This window comes from Aotus nancymaae, unplaced genomic scaffold (assembly GCF_030222135.1).
Source record: "Aotus nancymaae isolate 86718 unplaced genomic scaffold, 86718_ANA_hifiasm-v0.15.2.pri h1tg000141l, whole genome shotgun sequence".
In the NCBI taxonomy this organism is placed as follows: Eukaryota; Metazoa; Chordata; class Mammalia; order Primates; family Aotidae; genus Aotus; species Aotus nancymaae.
In genome coordinates this window covers 1846640-1869307 of record NW_026988556.1, presented here as the reverse complement: position 1 = coordinate 1869307, position 22668 = coordinate 1846640, and the positions used below count along the sequence as shown (strand labels likewise).

The 22668-nt window shown below is 38.3% G+C and overlaps 1 protein-coding gene across 1 annotated transcript in view; it reads left to right on the top strand.

Moving 5' to 3' along the window:
- LOC110569221 (dynein axonemal heavy chain 6-like) overlaps positions 1-22668 on the top strand; it is a 208451-nt gene that overhangs the window by 28535 nt on the left and 157248 nt on the right. Inside the window, exons 7-11 of the mRNA XM_064371611.1 lie at positions 8734-8946; positions 9566-9658; positions 11035-11154; positions 15740-15920; positions 20939-21035. Of these exons, the coding sequence (XP_064227681.1) occupies positions 8734-8946; positions 9566-9658; positions 11035-11154; positions 15740-15920; positions 20939-21035 (704 nt within the window). The remainder of the gene's footprint in view (positions 1-8733; positions 8947-9565; positions 9659-11034; positions 11155-15739; positions 15921-20938; positions 21036-22668) is intronic.

Sequence of the window (22668 nt, the reverse complement as noted above, 5' to 3'; positions counted from 1 at the left end):
ATGGTTTTGCCTAGGTTTCCTTCTAGTGTTTTTATGGTGTTACGTCTTATGTTTAAGTCTTTAATCCATCTGGAGTCAATTTTAGTGTAAGGTGTCAGGAAGGGGTCCAGTTTCTGCTTTCTGCATATGGCTAGCCAGTTTTCCCAACACCACTTATTGAACAGGGAATCCTTTCCCCATTGCTTGTTTTTATCAGGTTTGTCAAAGATCGGGTGGTTGTAGATATGTTGTGTCGCCTCCGACGCCTCTGTTCTGTTCCATTGGTCTATATCTCTGTTTTGGTACCAGTACCATGCTGTTTTGATTACTGTAGCCTTGTAGTAGAGTTTGATGTCCGGTAGTGTGATGCCTCCCGCTTTGTTCTTTTTGCTTAGAATTGACTTGGCTATGCGGGCTCTCTTTTGGTTCCATGTGAAGTTTAAGGTGTTTTTTTCCAGTTCTGTGAAGAAAGTCATTGGTAGCTTGATGGGGATAGCGTTGAATCTGTAAATTACTTTGGGCAGTATGGCCATTTTCACGATATTAATTCTTCCTAACCATGAACATGGAATGTTTCTCCATCTGTTTGTGTCCTCTCTTATTTCGTTGAGCAGTGGTTTGTAGTTCTCCTTGAAAAGGTCCTTTACGTTCCTTGTTAGTTGCATTCCTAGGTATTTTATTCTCTTTGTAGCAATTGTGAATGGCAGTTCGTTCTTAATTTGGTTCTCTTTAAGTCTGTTATTGGTGTATAGGAAAGCTGTGATTTTTGCACATTGATTTTGTATCCTGAGACTTTGCTGAAGTTGCTTATCAGTTTCAGGAGATTTTGGGCTGAGATGATGGGGTCTTCTAGATATACAATCATGTCGTCTGCAAATAGAGACAATTTGACTTCCTCCTTTCCTAATTGAATACCCTTTATTTCTTTTTCTTGCCTGATTGCTCTGGCTAGAACTTCCAGTACTATATTGAATAGGAGTGGTGAGACAGGGCATCCTTGTCTAGTGCCTGATTTCAAAGGGAATGCTTCCAGTTTTTGCCCATTCAGTATGATATTGGCTGTGGGTTTGTCATAAATAGCTTTTATTATTTTGAGATACGTCCCGTCGATACCTAGTTTATTGAGAGTTTTTAGCATAAAGGGCTGTTGAATTTTGTCGAAGGCCTTCTCTGCATCAATTGAGATAATCATGTGGTTTTTGTCTTTGGTTCTGTTTATGTGGTGAATTACATTTATAGACTTGCGTATTTTGAACCAGCCTTGCATTCCCGGGATGAATTCTACTTGATCATGATGGATAAGCTTTTTGATGTGCTGTTGCAATCGGCTTGCCAGTATTTTATTGAAGATTTTTGCATCTATGTTCATCATGGATATTGGCCTGTAGTTTTCTTTTCTTGTTGAGTCTCTGCCGGGTTTTGGTATTAGGATGATGTTCGTCTCATAAAATGATTTGGGAAGGATTCCCTCTTTTTGGATTATTTGGAATCGTTTCAGTAGGAATGGTACCAGTTCCTCTTTGTATGTCTGGTAGAATTCGGCTGTGAACCCATCTGGGCCTGGGCTTTTTTTGGGTGGTAGGCTCTTAATTGCTACCTCGACTTCAGACCTTGTTATTGGTCTATTCAGGGTTTCGACTTCTTCCTGGTTTAGGCTTGGGAGGAGGCAACTGTCCAATAATTTATCCATTTCTTTCAGGTTTACTATTTTATGTGCATAGAGTGGTTTGTAATAATCTCTGATGATGGTTTGAATTTCTGTGGCATCTGTGGTGATATCCCCTTTATCATTTTTTATTGCATCTATTTGGTTATTCTCTCTTTTCTTTTTTATTAGTCTGGCTAGTGGTCTGTCTATTTTGTTGATCTTTTCAAAAAACCAGCTCCTGGATTTATTGATTTTTTGTAGGGTTTTTCGTGTCTCTATCTCCTTCAATTCTGCTTTGATCTTAGTTATATCTTGTCTTCTGCTAGGTTTTGAGTTATTTTGATCTTGCTCCTCTAGCTCTTTGAATTTTGACGATAGGGTGTCAATTTTATATCTCTCCTTTCTTCTCATGTGTGCACTTATTGCTATATATTTTCCTCTAGAGACTGCTTTAAATGTGTCCCAGAGATTCTGGTATGTGGTGTCTTCGTTCTCGTTGGTTTCGAAGAACATCTTTATTTCTGCCTTCATTTCATTGTTTATCCAGTCAACATTCAGGAGAAAGTTGTTCATTTTCCATGAGGCTATGCGGTTCTGGGTTGGTTTCTGAATTCTGAGTTCTAACTTGATTGCACTGTGGTCTGAGAGACTGTTTGTTATGGTTTCCGTTCTTTTGCATTTGCTGAGGAGTGATTTACTTCCAATTATGTGGTCAATTTTAGAGTAGGTGTGATGTGGTGCTGAGAAGAATGTATATTCTGTGGATTTGGGGTGGACAGTTCTGTAAATGTCTATTAGGCTTGCTTGTTCCAGGTCTGAGTTCAAATCCTGGATATCCTTGTTAATTTTCTGTCTCGTTGATCTGTCTAATATTGACAATGGTGTGTTGAAGTCTCCCACTATTATTGTGTGGGAGTCTGTCTCTTTGTAAGTCTTTAAGAACTTGCCTTATGTATCTGGGTGCTCCTGTATTAGGTGCATATATATTTAGGATCGTTAGCTCTTCTTGTTGCATTGATCCTTTTACCATTATGTAATGTCCTTCTTTGTCTCTTTTGATCTTTGTTGCTTTAAAGTCTATTTTATCAGAGATGAGAATTGCCACTCCTGCTTTTTTTTGCTCTCCATTTGCTTGGAAAATCTTCCTCCATCCCTTTATTTTGAACCTTTGTGTATCCTTGCATGTGAGGTGGGTTTCCTGGATACAGCACACTGATGGGTTTTGGCTTTTTATCCAATTTGCCAGTCTGTGTCTTTTGATTGGGGCATTTAGTCCGTTTACATTTAGGATTAATATTGTTAAGTGTGAATTCGATCCTGTCATTTTGATGCTAGCTAGCTGTTTTGCCCATTGATTGCTGCAGATTCTTCATTGTGTTGATGCTCTTTACCATTTCGTGTGTTTTTGGAGTGGCTGGTACTGGTTGTTCTTTTCTATGTGTAGTGCCTCCTTCAGGAGCTCTTGTAAAGCTGGTCTGGTGGTGATGAAATCTCTGAGTACTTGTTTGTTCTCAAAGGATTTTATTTTTCCTTCACTTATGAAGCTTAGTTTGGCTGGATATGAAATTCTGGGTTGAAAGTTCTTTTCTTTAAGGGTGTTGAATATCGGCCCTCACTCTCTTCTGGCTTGTAGGGTTTCTGCTGAGAGATCTGCTGTGAGTCTGATGGGCTTCCCTTTATGGGCAACCCAACCTTTCTCTCTGGCTGCCCTTAGTATTTTCTCCTTCATTTCGACCCTGGTGAATCTGATGATTATGTGCCTTGGGGTTGCTCTTCTAGAGGAATATCTTTGGTGTTCTCTGTATTTCCTGGACTTGAATATTGGCCTGCCTTGCTAGGTTGGGGAAGTTTTCCTGGATAATATCCTGAAGAGTATTTTCCAGCTTGGATTCATTCTCTTCGTCACATTCAGGTACCCCTATCAAACGTAGATTAGGTCTTTTCACATAGTCCCATAATTCTTGTTGACTTTGTTCATTCCTTTTTGCCCTGTTTTCTCTAATCTTACCTTCTCGTTTTATTTCATTGAGTTGATCTTCGACCTCTGATATCTTTTCTTCTGCTTGGTCAATTCGGCTGTTGAAACTTGTGCATGCTTCGCGAAGTGCTCGTGTTGTGTTTTTCAGCTCCATCAATTCACTCATATTCCTCTCTAAGTTGTCCATTCTCATTAGCATTTTGTCAAGTCTTTTTTCAAGGTTCTTGGTTTCTTTGCATTGGGTTAGAACATGTTCTTTTAGCTCACGGAAGTTTCTTATTATCCATTTTCTGAAAGCTGATTCTGTCATTTCATCACACTCATTCTCCATCCAGTCTTGTTCCCTTGCTGGTGAGGAGTTGCGCTCCCTTGTAGGAGGAGAGGTGTTCTGGTTTTGGGTGTTTTCATCCTTTTTGCTCTGGTTTCTTCCCATCTTTGTGGATTTATCCACCTATCGACTTTGTAGTTGCTGTCTTTCTGATTTTGGTAATTTTAAGTCTGCAGCAGCAGAACTCATAAACCCCCTTTTCTTCCCCCCAGGTGTTCTGTCCCAGGGAGTTAGTGCTTTATGATTTCCCACTGTCCTGCTATCATTTTCTCTTTCCACAAGGTGGCAGCCTAGTCACACTCAGCCTGCAGAGGCTTTGCTGAGCTGCTGTGTGAACTTCAGCTTCCGTGTGAACTTCCCTGCAGTCCTGTTTATATGGGTGTAGTTAGAACTGCTTCTGCTAACTTGGCCCGCCCCTGTAGTGACGGAGTCTCTGTAGTGGCTGGTTACCTTGGTTACTGCAAATTGCCCTGGGAACTGCAGGGTGTTTCCCCGTGGGGGACGCCACTCCCCCACTGAGCTGGACCATCCCGGGTTCAGCCGTGCTTCCCGTGGCGCCCTCTTTGCCTGGGAATCTCTTGGCTTGACTCCCTGCCTCAGCTCCCCTTGCTGGCCCAGAGGGGACCCAGTCTTGTTCACTCTGCACAAGGAGCTGCTGCCCCCTGTACCAGGTGTTGGCCGAGCAGCCGCTCCAGTCCAACCAGTGGCGCTGGCAACCCATGGGGCTCCTCCGTCTGTGAATCTCCTGGTCCGTGGGCAGTAAAAATCTGCTGCCCTGTGAGCCGCTGCATCAGCCGAAGCTTCAGCTCTGAGATTCGTAGTGCGCCCTTGCCCAGGAATCTCCTGGCTTGACTTCCTGTTTCAGCTCCCCTTGCTGGCTCAGAGGGGATTCAGTCTTTCTCACTCTGCTCAACGAGCCACTGCCCCCCGCCCCAGGGTGTGGGCTGAGCGGCCACGCCGGTCAGACCAGCGGTGCTGGCGACCCGTGGGGCTCCTCCTCCTGTGAATCTCCTGGTCTGTGGGCAGTAAAAATCTGTCTGGAAATGCAGCGTCCACTCACCCTCTGCACCTTCTCTCGGAGCTGCAATCCCGACTTCCTCCTAATCGGCCATCTTGGATCGCTTCCTGGTTTTTTTTTTTTTTTTTTTTCCTCTCCATTTCATTGGTAAGTCTTCCACCAACCCTTTGTTTTGAGTCTTCGTGTGTCCTTGCTTATGAGATGGATCTGGATACAGCATACCGATGGGTTTTGACTTTTTATTCAATTTACCTGTCTGTGTCATTGATTGGGGCATTTAATCCATTTAAATTTAGAATTAATATTGATATTTGTGAGTTTAATATTGTCGTTTAATGCTAGCTGGCTATTTTGCCCATTAGTTGATGTAGATTCTTCATTATGGAGATACTCCTTACCGTTTGGTAAGTTTTTGGGATGACTGATACTGGTTGTTCCTTTCTGTGTATAATGCTTCTTTCGGAAGCTCTTGTAAAGCAGGCCTGGTGGTGATGAAATCTCTGAGTGCTTGCTTGTTCATGAAAAATTTTATTTTTCCTTCGTTTATGAAGCTTAGTTTGGCTGGATATGAGATTCTAGGTTGAAAATTCTTTTCTTTGAGGATATTGAATATTGACCCCCACTCTCTTCTAGTTTGTAGGGTTTCTGCTGAGAGATCTGCTGTGAGTCTGATAGGCTTCCCTTTATGGGTAACCTGACCTTTCTCTCTAGCTGCCCTTAGAATTTTCTCCTTTATTTCAACCCTGGTGAATCTAATGTTTATGTGTCTTGGGGTTGCTCTGCTTGAGGAATATCTTTGTGATGTTCTCTGGATTAGCTGGAGTTGAGTATTGTCCTGCCTTACTAGGTTAGGAAAGTTTTCCTGAATAATATCCTGAAGAATATTTTCCAGCTTGGATTCATTCTCTTCATGACATTCAGGTACACCTATCAAATGTAAATTAGGTCTTTTCACATAGTCCCGTATTTCTTGGAGAGTTTGCTCATTCCTTTTTACTCTTTCTTCTCTAATCTTGTCTTCTCATTTCATTTCATTAAGTTGGTCTTCGACCTCTGATATCCTTTCTTCTGCTTGATGAATTCGACTGTTAAAACCTGTGCATACTTCACAGAGTTCTTGTATTGTATTCTTCAGTTCCATTAATTCACTTATATTCCTCTCTAAATTGTCTATTCTCATTAGGATTTCATCAAACCTTTTTTCAAGGTTCTTAGTTTCTTTATGTTGGGCAAGGACATGTTCTTTTAACTCACAGAAGTTTCTTATTATCCACTTTCTGAAGCCTAATTCTGTTAATGGAACACACTCATTCTCCATCTGGCCTTGTTCCCTTGTTGATGAGGAACTGTGATCCCCTGTAGAGGGAGAGGCATTCTGATTTTGGGTATTCTCAGCCTTTTTATGCTGGTTTCTTCCCATCATTGTAAATTTATCCACCTGTCGTCTTTGTAATTACCGACTTTCAAATTAGGTCTCTGAGTGGATATCCAACTTGTTGATTCCCAGCGCCAGAATCTGAGCAACCCACTGCGCCGACTAAAACAGCGGTGTTAAGATTGATGGTGCTTTTCTGCCTGGGAATCTCCGGTCTGGCTTCCTTCTTGAGTCCCTTTTTCAATCAGCTGAATAGGCAACTCTGCCTTCCCAGAGTTCCAAACATTGACCAGAAGGGGACCCAGTCCCGTTTACTCTGCACCAAGAACCACCATGCCAGGGAGCCGGCAAAACCGCCGCACTGGCCACAAGAGTCACGCTGGCGACCCGTGGGACTCCTCTGCTGGGAATCTCCTGGTCCATGAGCAACAAAAATTCGTCTGAAAGTGTGGCGTCCTCTTGTTCTCTGCGCTTTCACTGGGAGCTACAATCCTGAGCTGCTAGTAATCGGCCATCTTGGATCTCTCTCCTTAAATTCTTGTTGTTCTATAGATGATATGTCCTTTTTTGTCTGGCCACCTTCAAGATTTTCTCTTCGTCTTGATTCTCATCAGTTAGGAATAGAGTATGCCTAGGTGTGCGTATGTTGTTGTTTACTTTTCAAATTTATTTTGCTTGATGTTCTCTTGAGTTTCTTGGATCTGTGATTTGGTACTTGTTTTTAATTTTGAAAATTTTTGTAGCTGTTATTTTTCAAGCATTTCTTCTGCTCTGTTTTCTGTCTCTCTTTTCCTTCTGTGATTTCTATGATATGTACATTAGGCGATTTGACATTGTCCCACAGGTCTTGGATGCTCTGTTTTGTTTTTATTTTCTCTTCTCCCTCTTTTTTCTCTGCATGTCAGTTTCTGGAATTTATACGCACTTATCTTCAAGTTCATTAATTCCTTGGCTGTGTTAAACCCATTAAAGGCATTCTTTATCTTTTGTACTGTCTTTTTTATTTCTAGCATTTTAGTTCAATTTGTAATTGTACTTTCCATCTCTCTGTTGACATTTCCCAACTGATTTTGCTTGTTATCTACCTTTTCCATTAGCACCTTTAACATATTAATCATAGTTATTTTAAATTATCTACTTCCAACATATGTATCATTTCTGGGTCTGATTATTGTTTTGTCTCTTAGATGTGTGTTTTTTCTTGCCTTTTCACATGCATCTTAATTTTCTGTTCAAAGCCAGATATCTTATATAGTACGGTAAATACCAAAGCAAATAATATTTATGCTTGGAAATGAGCATGCCTCTTCTTCTACTTGGATTTTTGTGTGACATGTTGTGTTAAATGTAGTTAGGAATTGGGCTAGGTTTAAGGGTTGATGTTGCTATGGTTACCCTCAGTGCACCACAGGCTTCAAATTTTTCTAGTGATACCTTGAATTTTGGGTTGGGCTGGTTTACCAAAGGTTATTTTCTCAATTCCTATTTTCCCCTGACCTTGGGTCTTCCCTTTGTGTTGTGCCCCACTGAGAATCTGTCATTTGCAGCTTTCTACTCTGTATCCCACTGGTATTCTTATTCAACATTTGTTAACCTGGTGGGAGAGGTGAGAAGGAACATTCCCCTCATGCTCTGATTAAACCTCTATCTTAGTGAGGTGCTATAGCTCTTGTTCTCAGAATTCCTATCGCAGGTGTTGCTCCCACTTCTCCAGCTGTAGTGAGCCTAGCATTTATTTCTGTCCCTCCCGCAAGGGTAAATTGTTTTTTTCCATGTTCTATTTCTCCAGTTATGGGAAGACATTGTCAATGAGTTATCACCAGTGCCTTAAGGTAGCAGTTTGTTGTTCCTTTCTCTGTACGTCAAGGGGTTTGTTCCACAGAGGAAGATGAATTTGTTAGAATTACTATATAATGGCCACTGTTTCCCTCCCCCAGCCAGCATCATAAAGGAAGCTTGCTTAAGAGTCCTTTCAATCTTCACTGTCAACACCACTGTATTTGTAGGCTCAGAGACTTTCCATTCTCCTGCTACCCCACACTTAATCTTTAGCACTCTATTTTTTAAATTTAGCTGAATCTTCTTATCTTCTTAATAGTTCATATGTCATCCCAAGGAATCTGCCCCAGTAGGAAAATTCTCAGTTACTGTTTCTCCTTGTGGAGAAACCTGTTGGTATCAATCTCCCTCCAAACTTTGAGTTGATTCTGCCCTGCAAACTTGGTTTTCAATAGGCTCAATTAGAGTCATTAATTTACAGTTGTCCAGATTTTGCTTTGTGGAAAGATGGGTAAGTGGTGCTCTTTCCAGCTCTCTACATGCACAATTTGAAACCAGAAGCTTTGGGTTATATTTTTAAGATAAAAAGCATCATGTCTTCATGTCTCTGAGAGTGTTTGTTTTTCAGCTTCCAGTTATCATTGACTTGAGGAATCCGGCTTTGAAGCCAAGACATTGGGCAGCTATTGAACAAACAGTTGATGCCACTCTAGTGGATACTGAAATTCCATTAACCTTGGAGAGACTCTCCGAGTTGCATGTTTTTGACTTTGGTCAAGAAATCCGGGACATATCTGGACAGGTTTCTGGAGAAGCTGCCTTAGAAGCAATTCTTAAAAAGGTAAATCTGGAATATATATTTATCTATATAATTAGGGAATGTGAAAGTGTTCAGATTCACTTTTGGTAATCTGGATGGATTTTTCAATGTTGCAGCTTTCACTCTCTCATTATTAGTCATCCCTCTATTGTTTCCTTACAACAGATATTACTGTTTTCACCTCTAAAAATCTCCTCCTTCTGCTTATCCTATAGCACATAGGAACTTGATGGCCACAAGGTTTGAAATGTGCATGCTTATATAAAAAACTATATACCAAGAAAGATCTTTTAAACCCAAATACATTATCTTCCAAACTACCAGAGAAATCTGTTAAATGCTTCAAAAGACATTAAGATTTTCTTAGTTTTGATACTATCTCCTTACCCTAAAGATATATACACACCTACTAATCATCTGCATAAAAAGATTTTTTTCTCTCAAAGCATGTGTGTTAATATCAAATAAAATTAAGCAAGTCAGTGTCATCTATCCAAGAAGAAGATTTTTTGAATTTTAAAGGGCAATAAGGAGGAAAATGAGATAATTATGAAGTTTTTACTTATTTCATCTCCCATGAATTTATTGATTATCTAAACACAGTGAATTTAGATATCCTAAGACTTGAATTATTTCTAAGGTGGAGGACTCTTGGAAAACAACTGAATTTGTCATTCTGCCTCACCATGATGCCAAAGATGTGTTTATACTGGGCGGCACAGATGACATACAGGTGGGTAACCAGATTATTGAAAACTTATGGTAAAGATTCCAGCCACAGCTAGTTCTAAATCTTCTGTGAGAGATTATGATGAGGGAATAAAATGAGAGTCACTTAAGAAGAAAAAATCTAATTGGAAAAGCAAGATGAATGCAAATAATTGACACAAATGCTCGTACATGAAATATTTAACAAAGCATTAAAAATGGCATATATATGTAAGAGTTGCAACCTGTAGTTGGTAACTGTTGAGGAATTTAGGAAAACAGAAAGATCAGTTACAGCTGAAATGATCAGAGCATTCTTCCTAGACCAGTCATAACAAGGTGGATCTTAAATATTAGATGGGATTTGATAGACATAGAAAAATTTAAAGGCCGCTTCAAACCCTGTAAACAAGGCAAAGAAACCTGAATGAACATTTCATGTTTATAGCACACTAAAAGGCTAAATTCACTTGAATGTGTTGAAATTAGGAAACGACGGCCATGCTCTGTCAACCATAAAAGAAAATAAATCTAACCCGTGTGTTTGGAATTGTCTTTATCATTTAAAATCTGAAGGAACGTTTGTTTAGCAAAGAGAGCTCAGTCACGTAGCCCAACTTAAAAGGCAATGCTCTGGCCTAATAGAGTGTACTGAGACTAGAATTAGAGGTAAAATGGCTTTGCCAGGTATAGGTTGGAAGAGCAAGACCAGACATCACTCTGCACTGTGGATGGGAGAGGAGACTCAAAGAGGTCAGTAAGTTTAGGGCAATTGATGTCAGATGGTGCGGCTTCTACTCTCAAAAGCTTATTATTGAAATGGATCATTAAATCTTTCAGATTAACAGACACATTTTTAAAAAGTCACGTGCTCTGTGAGAGATGCTGTTGTATAAAGGGGAGTAGTAGACTATGGAGGTGGAGGAGAAACTATTATAACCATTCAGAGGTTGATATGAATGAGTTCATTTCTCCCTTAAGATAATTGAGAGAAAGTGATAATTCACTGGACAGACAACAGGCAATTTTGCTAGTATATGATATTTTGAGAAATGAAGGCAAGACCACGTGATCAAATTGTGTTAAGAAAGTACTAGTTACCTAATAGTGGGGGGAGAGAGGAGAAGAGTGTCGAAGCATACAAAAACTTGTACCATTAATAATTACAGGAGCAACAGAAATTTGGCAATCAGAAGTCCTGGGTGACCTTTGAAAGAACATCACAGTGCCACAAAGATGTGAATAATGAGGGGAAATTGATGAGTAGGAAACAGTAGGAGGGGCTAAGCTATTAATTCAATGAGTTTGCCTTTACGTGGACTCTTGGGATTATGTATCTGAAATATTACTGAGAGCACAAATACGTGGTGCTGCATATATTTTCTTCCCCTTCCTTTAAAGGTCCTTCTTGATGATAGCACCATCAATGTTGCAACCCTTGCCTCATCACATTACATTGGTCCACAGAAAACTCGAGTGGATGAATGGCAAAAACAACTTGCTTTATTTAATCAAACACTGGTGAGTAAGAATAATTTCAATTAATACACTCAGAGAATTAGAGAGTCACAAGGACCTTAGAAATAATTTGTTTTATTATTTAAATATTGTATGGTTTTATAATGGAAGCTTTAACTGTGGACACGTTGTCGTGTTTAGAATGTAAGAGAAATGCACAGGTATTGAGCTCTTCTTTACATAAGTATACAGCTTAATGCTATTACCATCACCCTTGCACAGGTATACTTCAGTGATATGGCGCACAGGTATACTTCAGTGATATGGCAGATTTGGTTCCAAACCACCACAATAATCCAAACGTTGCAATAAAGAAAGCCACATGAATTTTTTGTTTCCAAGAACATAAGAAGTTGTGTTGAATTGGGAACACATGGACATAAAGATAGGAACAATAGACACTGGAGACTACTAAAGAGGGGAGAGAAGGAAGGGTGCAAAAGCAGAAAAGCAGAAAAACTATCTATTGGATACTATGCTCGCTATCTGAGTGAAAAGGTCATTCATATCTCAAACCTCAGCATTACACAGCATACTCATTTAACAAACCTGCACATGTAACCCTGAATCTGAAATATAAGTTGAAATTATTTTTATACTGTACTGTGGTCCATTAAGTGTGCAATGCTATATTGCTAAAAATGCTAATGATTATCTGAGCCTTCAGTGACTCATCATCTTTTGGCTGGTAGAAGATCTTGCCTCAATGTTTATGGGTGGTTGCTGAAGGTGGCAGGGAGCTGTGGCAATTTCCTAAAATAAGGCAGCAATGAAGTTTGCCACATTTATTGACTGTTCCTTTTATAAAAAAAAATTCTTTGTAGCATGCAATATTTTATAGCATTTTACCCATGACAGACTTCTTTCAAAATTGGACTCAATGTTCTCAAGCCCTGCTGCTGTTTTACCAACTATGTTTATGTAATATCCTAAATCCTTTGTTGTCATTTCAACAATGTTTATAGCATTTTCACCAGGAGTAGATTCCATCTCATAAAACCACTTTCTTTGCTCATCCATAAGAAGCAACTCCTCATCTGTTCAAGTTTTATCATAATATTGCAGCAATTCAGTCACATCTTCAGGCTCCACTTCTAATTCTAGTTCTCCTTCTATTTCCACTACGTCTGCTGTTATTTCCTCCACTGATGTCTTGAATCCCTCAAAGTAATCTATACAGTAGAATCAGCTTCTTCCAAACTCCTATTAGTGTTAATATTTTGACCTCCTCCCATAAATGACAAATATTTTCAATGGCATCTGGAATGAATAGTCCTTTCCAGAGGGTTTTTAAATTCACTTTTCCCAGATCCATCAGAGGAATTACTATCTATGGCAGATATAACCCCTTACAAAATGTATTTCTTAAATAATAAGACTTTAAAGTTTAAAGTACTCCTTAATCCATGGGCTGCAGAATGGATGTTGTGTTAGCAGGCATGAAAACAACGTTAATCTCCTTGTACATCTCCATAAGAGCTCTTGGGTAACCAGGTCCATTGTCAATGAACAGTAATACTTTGAAAGAAGTCTTTTCTTCTGAGCAGTAGGTCTAACAGTAGGCTTAAATCTTTAATAAATGATGCTTTAAACAGATATGCTGTCACATGGGCTTTCTTGTTTCATTTTTAGAGCATAGACAAGAGTAGATTTAGCATAATTCTTAAAGGCCTTGAGGTTTTTTGAATGGTAAATGAGCATTGGTTTTAACTCAAAGTCATCACCTGCATTTTTCCCTAACATGAGTCAGCCTGTCCTCTGAGTCTTTGAAGCCAGGCATTGGCTTATCTTCATTAGCTATGAAAGTCTAGATGGCATTTTCTTCTAATAGAAGGCTATTGTGTCTGCATTGAAAATCTGATGTTGAGAGTAGCCACCTTCACCAATGATCTTAGCTAAATCTTCTGGATAACTTGCTGCAGCTTTATCGGCACTTTCTGCTTCACCTTGCACTATTATGTTACAGTGATAGCTTCTTTCAGTCTCACGAATCAACCTCTGCCTCCTTCAAACTTTTCTTCCACAGATTTCTCACCTCTCATTGAAAAGAGTTAGGGTCTTGCCTCGGACTAGGCTTTGGCTTAAGGGAATGTTGTAGCTGGTTTTATTTTCTATTCAGACCACTCAAAGTTTCTCCAAATCAGAAATAGGTTTTTGACTTTTTATCATTTGTGTGTTCACTGAAGTTACATTCACAACTGTCTTAACTGTTTGGTCCAAGAGGCTAAGCTTTTGACATATCTTGGATTTTGATATGCCTTCTTAACTAAGTTTAATCATTTCTAACTTTTGATTTAAATTGAGAGACATGTGACTCTTTCTTTCACTTGAACACTTAAGCCCTTGTAGTGTTATGAATTGGCTTAATTTCAATATTGTTGTGTCTCAGGGAGTTGGGGGGAGGACACTGAAGAGAAGAAATGAGATGGGGGAACAGGGGAACAGCCAGTCAGTGGAGCAATCAGAACATATATAATACTTATCAGTTAAGTTTGCCATCTCATATGGGCATGGTTTATGGTACCCCAAAACAATTATAATCTTAATATCAAAGATGACTGATCACAGATCACCATAACAGATATAAAAATAATAATTCTTAATAATAGTATTTTTAAAGTTCTAAATATTGCAAGAATTACCAAAATGTGACCCAGAGATAAAGTGAGAACATGTTGTTGGAAAAAATGGCATGAATTAACTTTCTTGATGCAGGGTTGCCTCCAAACTTCAATTTGTAAAAAATGCAATATCTGCAAAGTGCAATAAAGTGAAACACAGTAAAACAAAGCATGCCCATATTCTTATTTTGCTGTGAAACAAATACTACAAACTTAAACAATATATATTTATTATCTCACAGTTTCTGTGGCTCAGGAATTCTGGCATGGTTTACCTGAGGCCTCTTCCTCAGGGTCTTACAAGGTTGCAAACATGATGTCAGCCAGACTGGGTTCTCATCAGAAGTTTAACTAGGGAATGATCCACTTCCAAGCTCACTCCAGTTGTTGGAAGAAATTATTTTATTGCAATTCTTGGACTAAGGGCTTCAATTTCTTGCTGGCTCTCAGCTGGAGGCCATCCTCAGCTCCTAGGCATTGCCCACAGGTTTTTGTTTTGTTTTCTTTTGTTTTTTTATGTGTGGGCTTCCCCAACATGACTGTTGGCTACATCAGTCTAGCAAGGAAGAAAAGGATCCTAGCAAGATGACTAGTACAGCCTTACATAATATGAACATAATTATGTACATTCTGTTATCTTTGCCACATCCCATATGCCTGGGAGCGAGTCACAGATGGCACCCACACTCAAGGGGAGAGGATTACACAAGGATGTAAACACCACATCTTAGGGGCCACCTTATGAATCTTGCTGTAACTTTATATTTACTGGAAGAATGCTCTTTGTTGCTTGAAGTCTCCTTGGAATCTTTCCTTGTGGTACACATGTCCTTTTAATTTTATTCCACCTTCAATTGTCCCATAGCAAAGCAAAGAACCCACTTACACTAATCTCACTTTGTTCCCATCCAGTCTCTTTCTTAGACTTCAGATACTTAGCTTGACTTAATTATGTTTAGGTTTCCAGATTTTCTAATCTGAAAAGTTATCTATGAAATAATAAAGGAAGTAAGATGAAAAAATAACTTGTTCCAACTTTGTTACAAAGAGAACTTTCTCAGAAATTCATCTTCTTCAACCAACCACATTGTCTGGGCCCTGTCCAGCCTTCTGGACTGATGGCCGAACTTTGTGAAGGGAGGGACTACAGATCAAAGTGAAGGGGGACATTTTCATAGAGGGTCTTGAAAGAAGCCTGAGCTGAATAATGAGGACCCTCCAGAGAATGAATTGCTTGGAAAGTGTGAGACCTGAGATAAACCAGGAAGTGGTTGTGAAATTTGAGCTTACTCCCAAACCTAGAGTGAGAAGTGAGGAACTCTTTCATGGATTTTTGGTGCACACATGCAATAACAGCAGGAGACACAGACGAAAGGTGAGGTCTACAGACATTTAATTTCTGACCCTGTATTTCTGATTTCTTTTTGACAGTGATTGCCTAAAAGCCAAGGGAATGCATGATTTTCTTCTTCCAGTCTCCACATTTGCTGTCATGAGCAGGGTTTTTTTTTAATTTTCTTTTTTTAAAGAAAGGTAAAGGAAGAATATATACATGATAGAGATGAGAGAAAAAAACAAACTTTTTTCACAAACATCTTGTATATATTTGAAAATGGTCACTAAACTTTCCTCTTCCCTCTAGATTTTCTTACATAAGCATGGTGCTGCCCCCTGAATCTTTGCTGTGGGTATTTTAATCATGTTTCTCTGGATCTATTCTGGTAACTACATGGAAAACCCGTTAGACCTCTGGTAACTACATGGAAAACCTGTAGACAGTGGGATGAAATCACACTAAGGTGAATCTTGGACCTTGTAAGGAATTTAATTTCAAAAGACCTGTGAGGAGTCATAACACCACCCTCAAGGAAAAAGATATAGTGATTCCTTCTGTCATGATTTTTACTATAACCATATGTTTTTAATAGGGGAATTAAAATTTGACAATGTCTGTATTTTTCTCCTAGGAAGAGTGGCTGACCTGCCAGAGAAACTGGCTCTACCTAGAAAGTATTTTCAATGCTCCAGATATTCAGAGGCAATTGCCTGCAGAGGCCAAGATGTTCCTTCAGGTGGATAAGTCATGGAAGGAAATCATGAGGAAGGTGAATCGGCTGCCTAATGCTCTTCGAGCTGCTACTCAGCCAGGTATAAAACAAAATTCCAAACAAGCAAAAAAGACTACAATCACCTAAAATGTTTCTCTTCTCTGGGAACCTAATAACGTGGTACATTCAGCCCTTGATTCTAGTCAGTATGGGTAACAAAGAATACTTGCATTTGACACACTTACTAAACAATGTCAATGGAACACTAGACTTTTTATATTATTATTATCTCTCAGCTTAGTTTGTAGTTTTGGAAAAGGAGAATCTGCCTATTTTTGCTGTTTTTATGATTTGGAGACATTACTCTAGGGTATCAGTGATGTTTTCATCTCAGAATTTTGATAAGGAGACAAACATTCACATTCAGTTGATACTCTGTTAAAGCTCCTCCACAGATTTATAGCCATGAAAATTTCCATGCCTTATTTTTAATGAAGTCATTAAAACTAGTTAAAAAAATATTACCATTTATTGCATTTCTAGTCTCAAGGTTGAAATGTGTTTTAATAAGTTCTGTTTCTGTGGCTGTGGAATCAAAGTCTTTCAGGGCGCACATATGTGGCTCTTGAACTTTATGCTTTAAGTAAAAGCCTTGGCAAGCTTGCCTGTTGTCCAGGAAATAGCAGCACATGGTGCAGCCTGGTAAATATCCTCAGACAGCTTCCCTGCAGCAGCTGCTGGGCTGTACTCTTTGCCCAAAAACTCTGACATAAGACAGAAATGGAAAAGAACACTATATGGAATAATAGAATTGAAAACTCTTTGGGTCTTTTAGAGGCAGCCTACATTCCTTGGCTCATGGCCCTCTTCCAGCCTGTAATCTCAGCACACTAACCTCTGTTTCTGTCATCACATCTCCTTATCAGCCTCCAACCTTCCTGCCTCCTGCTTATAATGGCCTATGTATGATCAGTCCACCAGACAATCCAGGACAGTCTCTTCATCACATGATCCTGATCTAACTTAATCACATCTGCAAAGTTCTTTTCCATGTATACTAACATATTGACAGGTTTGGGGGATTAGGACATGAACATCTCTAAAGGGCCATTATTCTATCTACTGCACTCACTTGTCATGTTGAAACATTTTGCTGTGAAGGCTATGTTTGATTACAGAGTGCTGTCCCAGTCCCTACTAGACTTGTTATAAAATATAATTTATGAAATTTAAAAAAAAATTGATTCAAAAATGCATCTGCTTCTAAGGATCTAAGATAAGAACAGAGACTTATATGACTTATATAGATCATTTTAGGTGATGATAAAGCTATGAAAAAAAATAGAGTAAAGGGGCCAGAGGGGGAGGGAGGGAGGGAGGGAGGGATAGAGAGAGGGAGAGACAGACAGACAAACAGACAGAAGGCTTTTTTCTTGATAAAGCTTTTGAGAAGAAACCTGCAGAAACAAGGGAGTGAGTCATGTATGTTATCAAAGGAACATTGTTAAAAGAGGAGGGAAAATCAAAGCAAGGCTCCAAAGGCAAGTGCATGCTTCACATGCACAACTATTTGCAAGAAAGCCAATGAGAGCTGCAGTGGAATGCAGAAGAAGGGCTTAGGTGGTGAAGCAAGAGAGGCAAGGCTACTTAGGTGGGGGACTGGGCATCAGACTGCTTATTGATTACATAGACCCTTGGAAACCATGATAAAGACTGTGGATTTGATTCTTGGGCAGAGAATCTTCTTCAGGTGGGGATATCAGCTACTGTGATAGGCACCAAAACTACAAAGATAAACAAGACATGGATCTTGCTCCTTAAGGAGCTGTAGTTTAATGATAAAGAAATAGTATCCCATCCCCACAATTTTGGCATTTAAAGATGGCAGAAGATACAGAAAAGATGCCAGTAAGAAAGTGACAGACAATGAGTAAGTATAGACTCTGGCTTTGTTGGGAGAGTCAAGGAGAAGGCAACTGCTTGGCTTTGGATTTGTACTCCTAGCCCCCCAAAAGTGGGATACACCAGCTAAAAATGTTTCATATTAAATGTACTTGTTCACACTTTGTAAATACTTAAATTATTATTAAAGGTAATAGTTAAAATTCTTAGTGTCCCCCATTTTAATGTATTAGAGCATTCCTTTATCAAATAATACCAAAGCTTTTAAAATATTAACAGTATATTTTAATTTTACTTAAAATTATCTTTCTTGATTTTTTAGTTAATACCTTTTATTGAAAAGACCATACCACTGCCATTGCATTTCTTTTATTTATTTATTTGTGTTTCAATAGGTTTTAGGATAACAGGTGATATATGGTTACATGAATAAGTTCTTTAGTGGTGATTTCTGAGAATTTTGGTGCACCCACCACCCAAGCAGTGTACACTGTACCCAATGTGTAGTCTTTTATCTTGTCATCCGTCACCTCCCTCCAACCCTTACCCCTCATTGCCTAAGTCCATTGTATCATTCTTACACCTTTGTGTCCTCATAGCTTAGCTCCCATTTATGATTTAGAACATATAATGCTTGATTTTCCATTCCTGATTTACTTCCCTTAGAATAATGGTCTCCAAATCCATCCAGGTTGCTGCAAATGCATTATTTCGTTCCCTTTTATGGCTGAGTAGTATGCCATGGCATATATACACACATTTTCTTTACCCATTCATTGATTGATAGACATTGGGGCTGGTTCTGTATTTTTTGCAATTGCAAATTGTGCTGTTATAAACATGCATGTGCATAATATTTTTTATATAATGACTTCTTTTCTTCTGGGTAGTTACCCAGTAATAGGATTACTGGATCAAATGGTAGATCCACTTTTTAGTTCTTTAAGGAGTCACCACACTGTTTTCCATAGTGGTTGTCCTAGTTTACATTCCCACCAGGAGTGAAAAAGTGTTCCCTTTTCACCACCTCCACACAAACACCTATCATTTGTTTTTTATTTTAGCCATTCTTGGCAGGAGTAGGGTGGTATTGCATTGTGGTTTTGATTTGCATTTCCCTGATAATTCCTGGTGTTGAACATTTTTTCATATGTTTGTAGGCCATTTGTATATCTTCTTTGAGCATTGTCTATTCATGCCCTTAGCTCACTTTTTGATGGGATTGCTTTTTTCTTGCTGACTTGTTTAGAGTTCCTTGTAGATTCTGGATATTAGTCCATTGCCAGATGTACAGATTGTGAAGATTTTCTCTCACTCTATGAGTTCTCTGTTTACTCTGCTTATTGTTTCTTTTGCTGTGCAGAAGCTTTTTAGTTTAAGTCTCATATATTTATCTTTGTTTTTGTTGCATTTGCTTTGGGATTTTGGTCATGAAGTTTTTGCCTAAGTCAATGTCAAGAAGGATTTTTTCCAATATTATCTTCCAGAATTGTTATGGTTTTAGGTCTTAGATTTAAGTGTTTGATCCATCTTGATTTGATTTTTGTATAACGTGAGAATTGAAGATCCAGTTTCATTTTTCTACATGTGGCTTGCAAGTTATCCCTGGACCATTTGTTGAATAGAGTGTCCTTTCCTTACTTGATGTTTTTGCTTGCTTTGTTGAAGATCAGTTGGCTGTAAGTATTTTGCTTTATTTTCAGGTTATCTATTCTGTTCCATTGGTCTATGTGCCAATTTTTATACCAGTACCATGCTGTTTTGGTGACTATGGCCTTATAGTATAAAGTCAGATAATGTGACGCCTCCAGATTTGTTCTTCTTGCTTTGTCTTGCTTTGGATATGTGGGCTCTTTTTTGGTCCCATATGAATTTTAAAATTGTTTTTTTCTAACTCTGTGAAGAATGATGGTGGTATATTGATGATAATTGCATTAAGTTTATAGATTGTTTATGGCAGTATGGCCATTTTCACAATATTGATTCTACCCATTCATGAGCATAGGATATGTTTCCATTTGTTTGTGTTGTATGATTTCTTTCAGCAGTGTTTTCTAGTTTTCTTTGTAGAGGTCTTTCACCTCCTTGGTTAGGTGTATTTCTAAGTTGTTTGTTTGTTTATTTTTTTATGCAGCTATTGTAAAAAGGGTTGAGTTCTTGATTTGATTTTCAGCTTGGTCACTGTTGATGTATAGCAGAGCTACTGACTTATGTACATTAATTTTGTATCCTGAAACTTTGCTGAATTCATTGATCAGTTCTAGGAGCTTTTTGAATGAGTGTTTAGGGTTATTTAATTTTTATGTATTTGTATGGTTTTGAGGATTCCTTTTGGAGTTGATTTCCAGTTTTATTCACCTGTGATCTGAGAAAGTACCTGATATAATTTTGATTTTCTTAAATTTATTGAGACTTGTTTTGTGGCCTATCATGTGGTCTATCTTGGAGAATATTCTATGTGCTGATGAATAGAATGTATGTTCTGCATTTGTTGGGTAGAATGTTCTGTAAATATCTGTTGAGTCCATTTGTTCTAGGGTGTAGTTTAAGTTGTTTCTTTGTTGACTTTCTATCTTGATGACCTGTCTAGTGCTGTCAGTGGAGTATTGAAGTCCCCCACTATTATTGTGTTGCTGTTTATCTCATTTCTTAAGTCTAGTAGTAATTGTTTTATAAATTCATAAATTTGGGAGCTCCAGTTTTAGGTGCATATATATTTAGAACCATGATATTTTCTTCTTGGAAAAGTCCTTTTATCATTATATAATATCCTTCTTTGTCTTTTTTAAATGGCTTTGCTTTAAAGTTTGTTTTGTCTTTTATAAGAATAACTACTACTGCTCGCTTTTGGTGTCCATTTGCTTGGAATATCTTTTTCCACTCCTTTACCTTACGTTTATGTGAGTTGTTATGGGTTAGGTGAGTCTCTTGAAGACAGCAGATACTGTCTGGACATCCAGCTTGGTAAAGAGGACGTCAAACTGTCAGCATTTGCTGATGATGTGATTGTAATTTTTTTACTGCCATTTCAATTTCATGACTCATTTTAACTTTAGATTTGAACATTTCAAAGCATATTTTTATTAAAGAGTTTTATTAAAGAGTTTTCTAGAAAGAAGATTCATAAATTGATTATATTTTAAAGTGATAATTTTTTCTGAAAAAAAAATTGGATTTTAACACAGTTTTACCAATACTATTTTTTTTAATGAACAGGACTTCTGGAAACTTTTCAAAACAATAATGCATTACTTGACCAAATTCAGAAGTGCCTAGAGGCATACTTAGAATCAAAAAGAGTTATCTTTCCAAGGTAAGTTTATAAAGCAACCTAAGATACTTTTTAGTAGTTACGATTGTCGATCAAGTTGAGGTTATAGTTATAACCTCAAGGCATCAAGGAACTAGAGAGACAAAAAGATCTAAGATAATGAAAATCCAGCTAGTTATCTTAATTGGGGAGTATAAATCTCAAGGACAAAGATACAATATTCAATAATATTTAAGTGGATAAGTATCTAAGTTGCTGAAATAATTTTATTTTATTGTAATTTTTGTGGATATATCGGTGTGTATATTTATGGGGTACATAACATGTTTTGACATAGGCATATAATGCATAATAATCACATCATGTAAAATGGGGTATTCATCTCCATAAGCATTTATTCCTTGTGTTACAAACAATCCAGTTATGCTCTCTTAGTTATTTTAAATGTACAATTAAATTATTATTGACTATTAAATTATTATTGATGACTAAATTATTATTGACTATAGTCACCCTGTTGTACTATCAAATACTAAGTCTTATTCACTCTTCCTATTTTTTGTACCCGTTAAATATCCCCACCTCCCCAACCCCAATCCTTCCACTACCCTTCCCAGCCTCTGGTAACCATCCTTCTACTCTCTATCTCCATGAGTTCAATTGTTTTGATTTTTAGATCTCACAAATTGAAATGATTCTTCATTACCCAATTGCTTTATCATATTACTGTTGAATGAATATGTGTGCCTGTGCATGTGTGTATGTGTGCACAGATGTGTGCATAAACGGTTAGAGACTGGTGTTGCCTGAGCAATTTTCTTTAGGTTAATTGGTGGAAATCCATGTTAAGCTTTCTGAGATGGCTAGTCTTGAGGAGAGTGAACCCCACCCTTTCTCATGGGCATAGCAAGCACCCTTAGCGCATCTCTCTACCAAAAAAATATTCCTATCTCTAGCTGTCCAGTCTTTTCAGCTTTTACACTTTCATATCCTCAGGCAAGTGAGAACTCCAGAGTCTTTACCCATCTCCTTATGAGTCAGCCCCAGGTGACCTGATATCTCACTTTGAAATGTGACAACTCTAGTCCTAGAACTTCAGCCAAAACTGAAACTTTAACATCTGGTTATATTACTTGGGAAAGGTTTGGCCAAAAACACAGAAGCCACTCTAGGTGTTTAGAGCAAAAGTTTCATTCAGGGAATTAGAAGTTTTCACTGGTGCTAGAGGCAGAAGAAGGGAAGAACTGAGGACCACTTTGAGGAAATCCAGAAATACAGGCAGAGGTCTCAGGGAAGTGCCACCAAAGTGTCAGCTTCCTGCAACAAGAAAGGGAGGAATTGTCAGGAGGACACCTGAAAACCAAAGATAAAATCCCACCCACTTCAGTCATCCATGCTCAAGTTGGGGAGTAATGGCTTTGCTTCCTTCTACCTTCTCAGTCACATAGAAGAGCGTCTCATAGGCAGCATCTAAATTAAAACCTTACTGGAAAGAGATTCTAGAAATGTCATTCCAGCTTTTCCCTGATGCAGGGATATTGCTAAGTTGACAATCAACAATCTAGAGCATTTACTAACTGCTGGTTTATACATTTAGTCCTCCAAAACATAAGCGAGTTAGAGATAGGAACAGCAATAAAAAGGATCCTTGACTGAAAAAAAAATTTGGAAATCA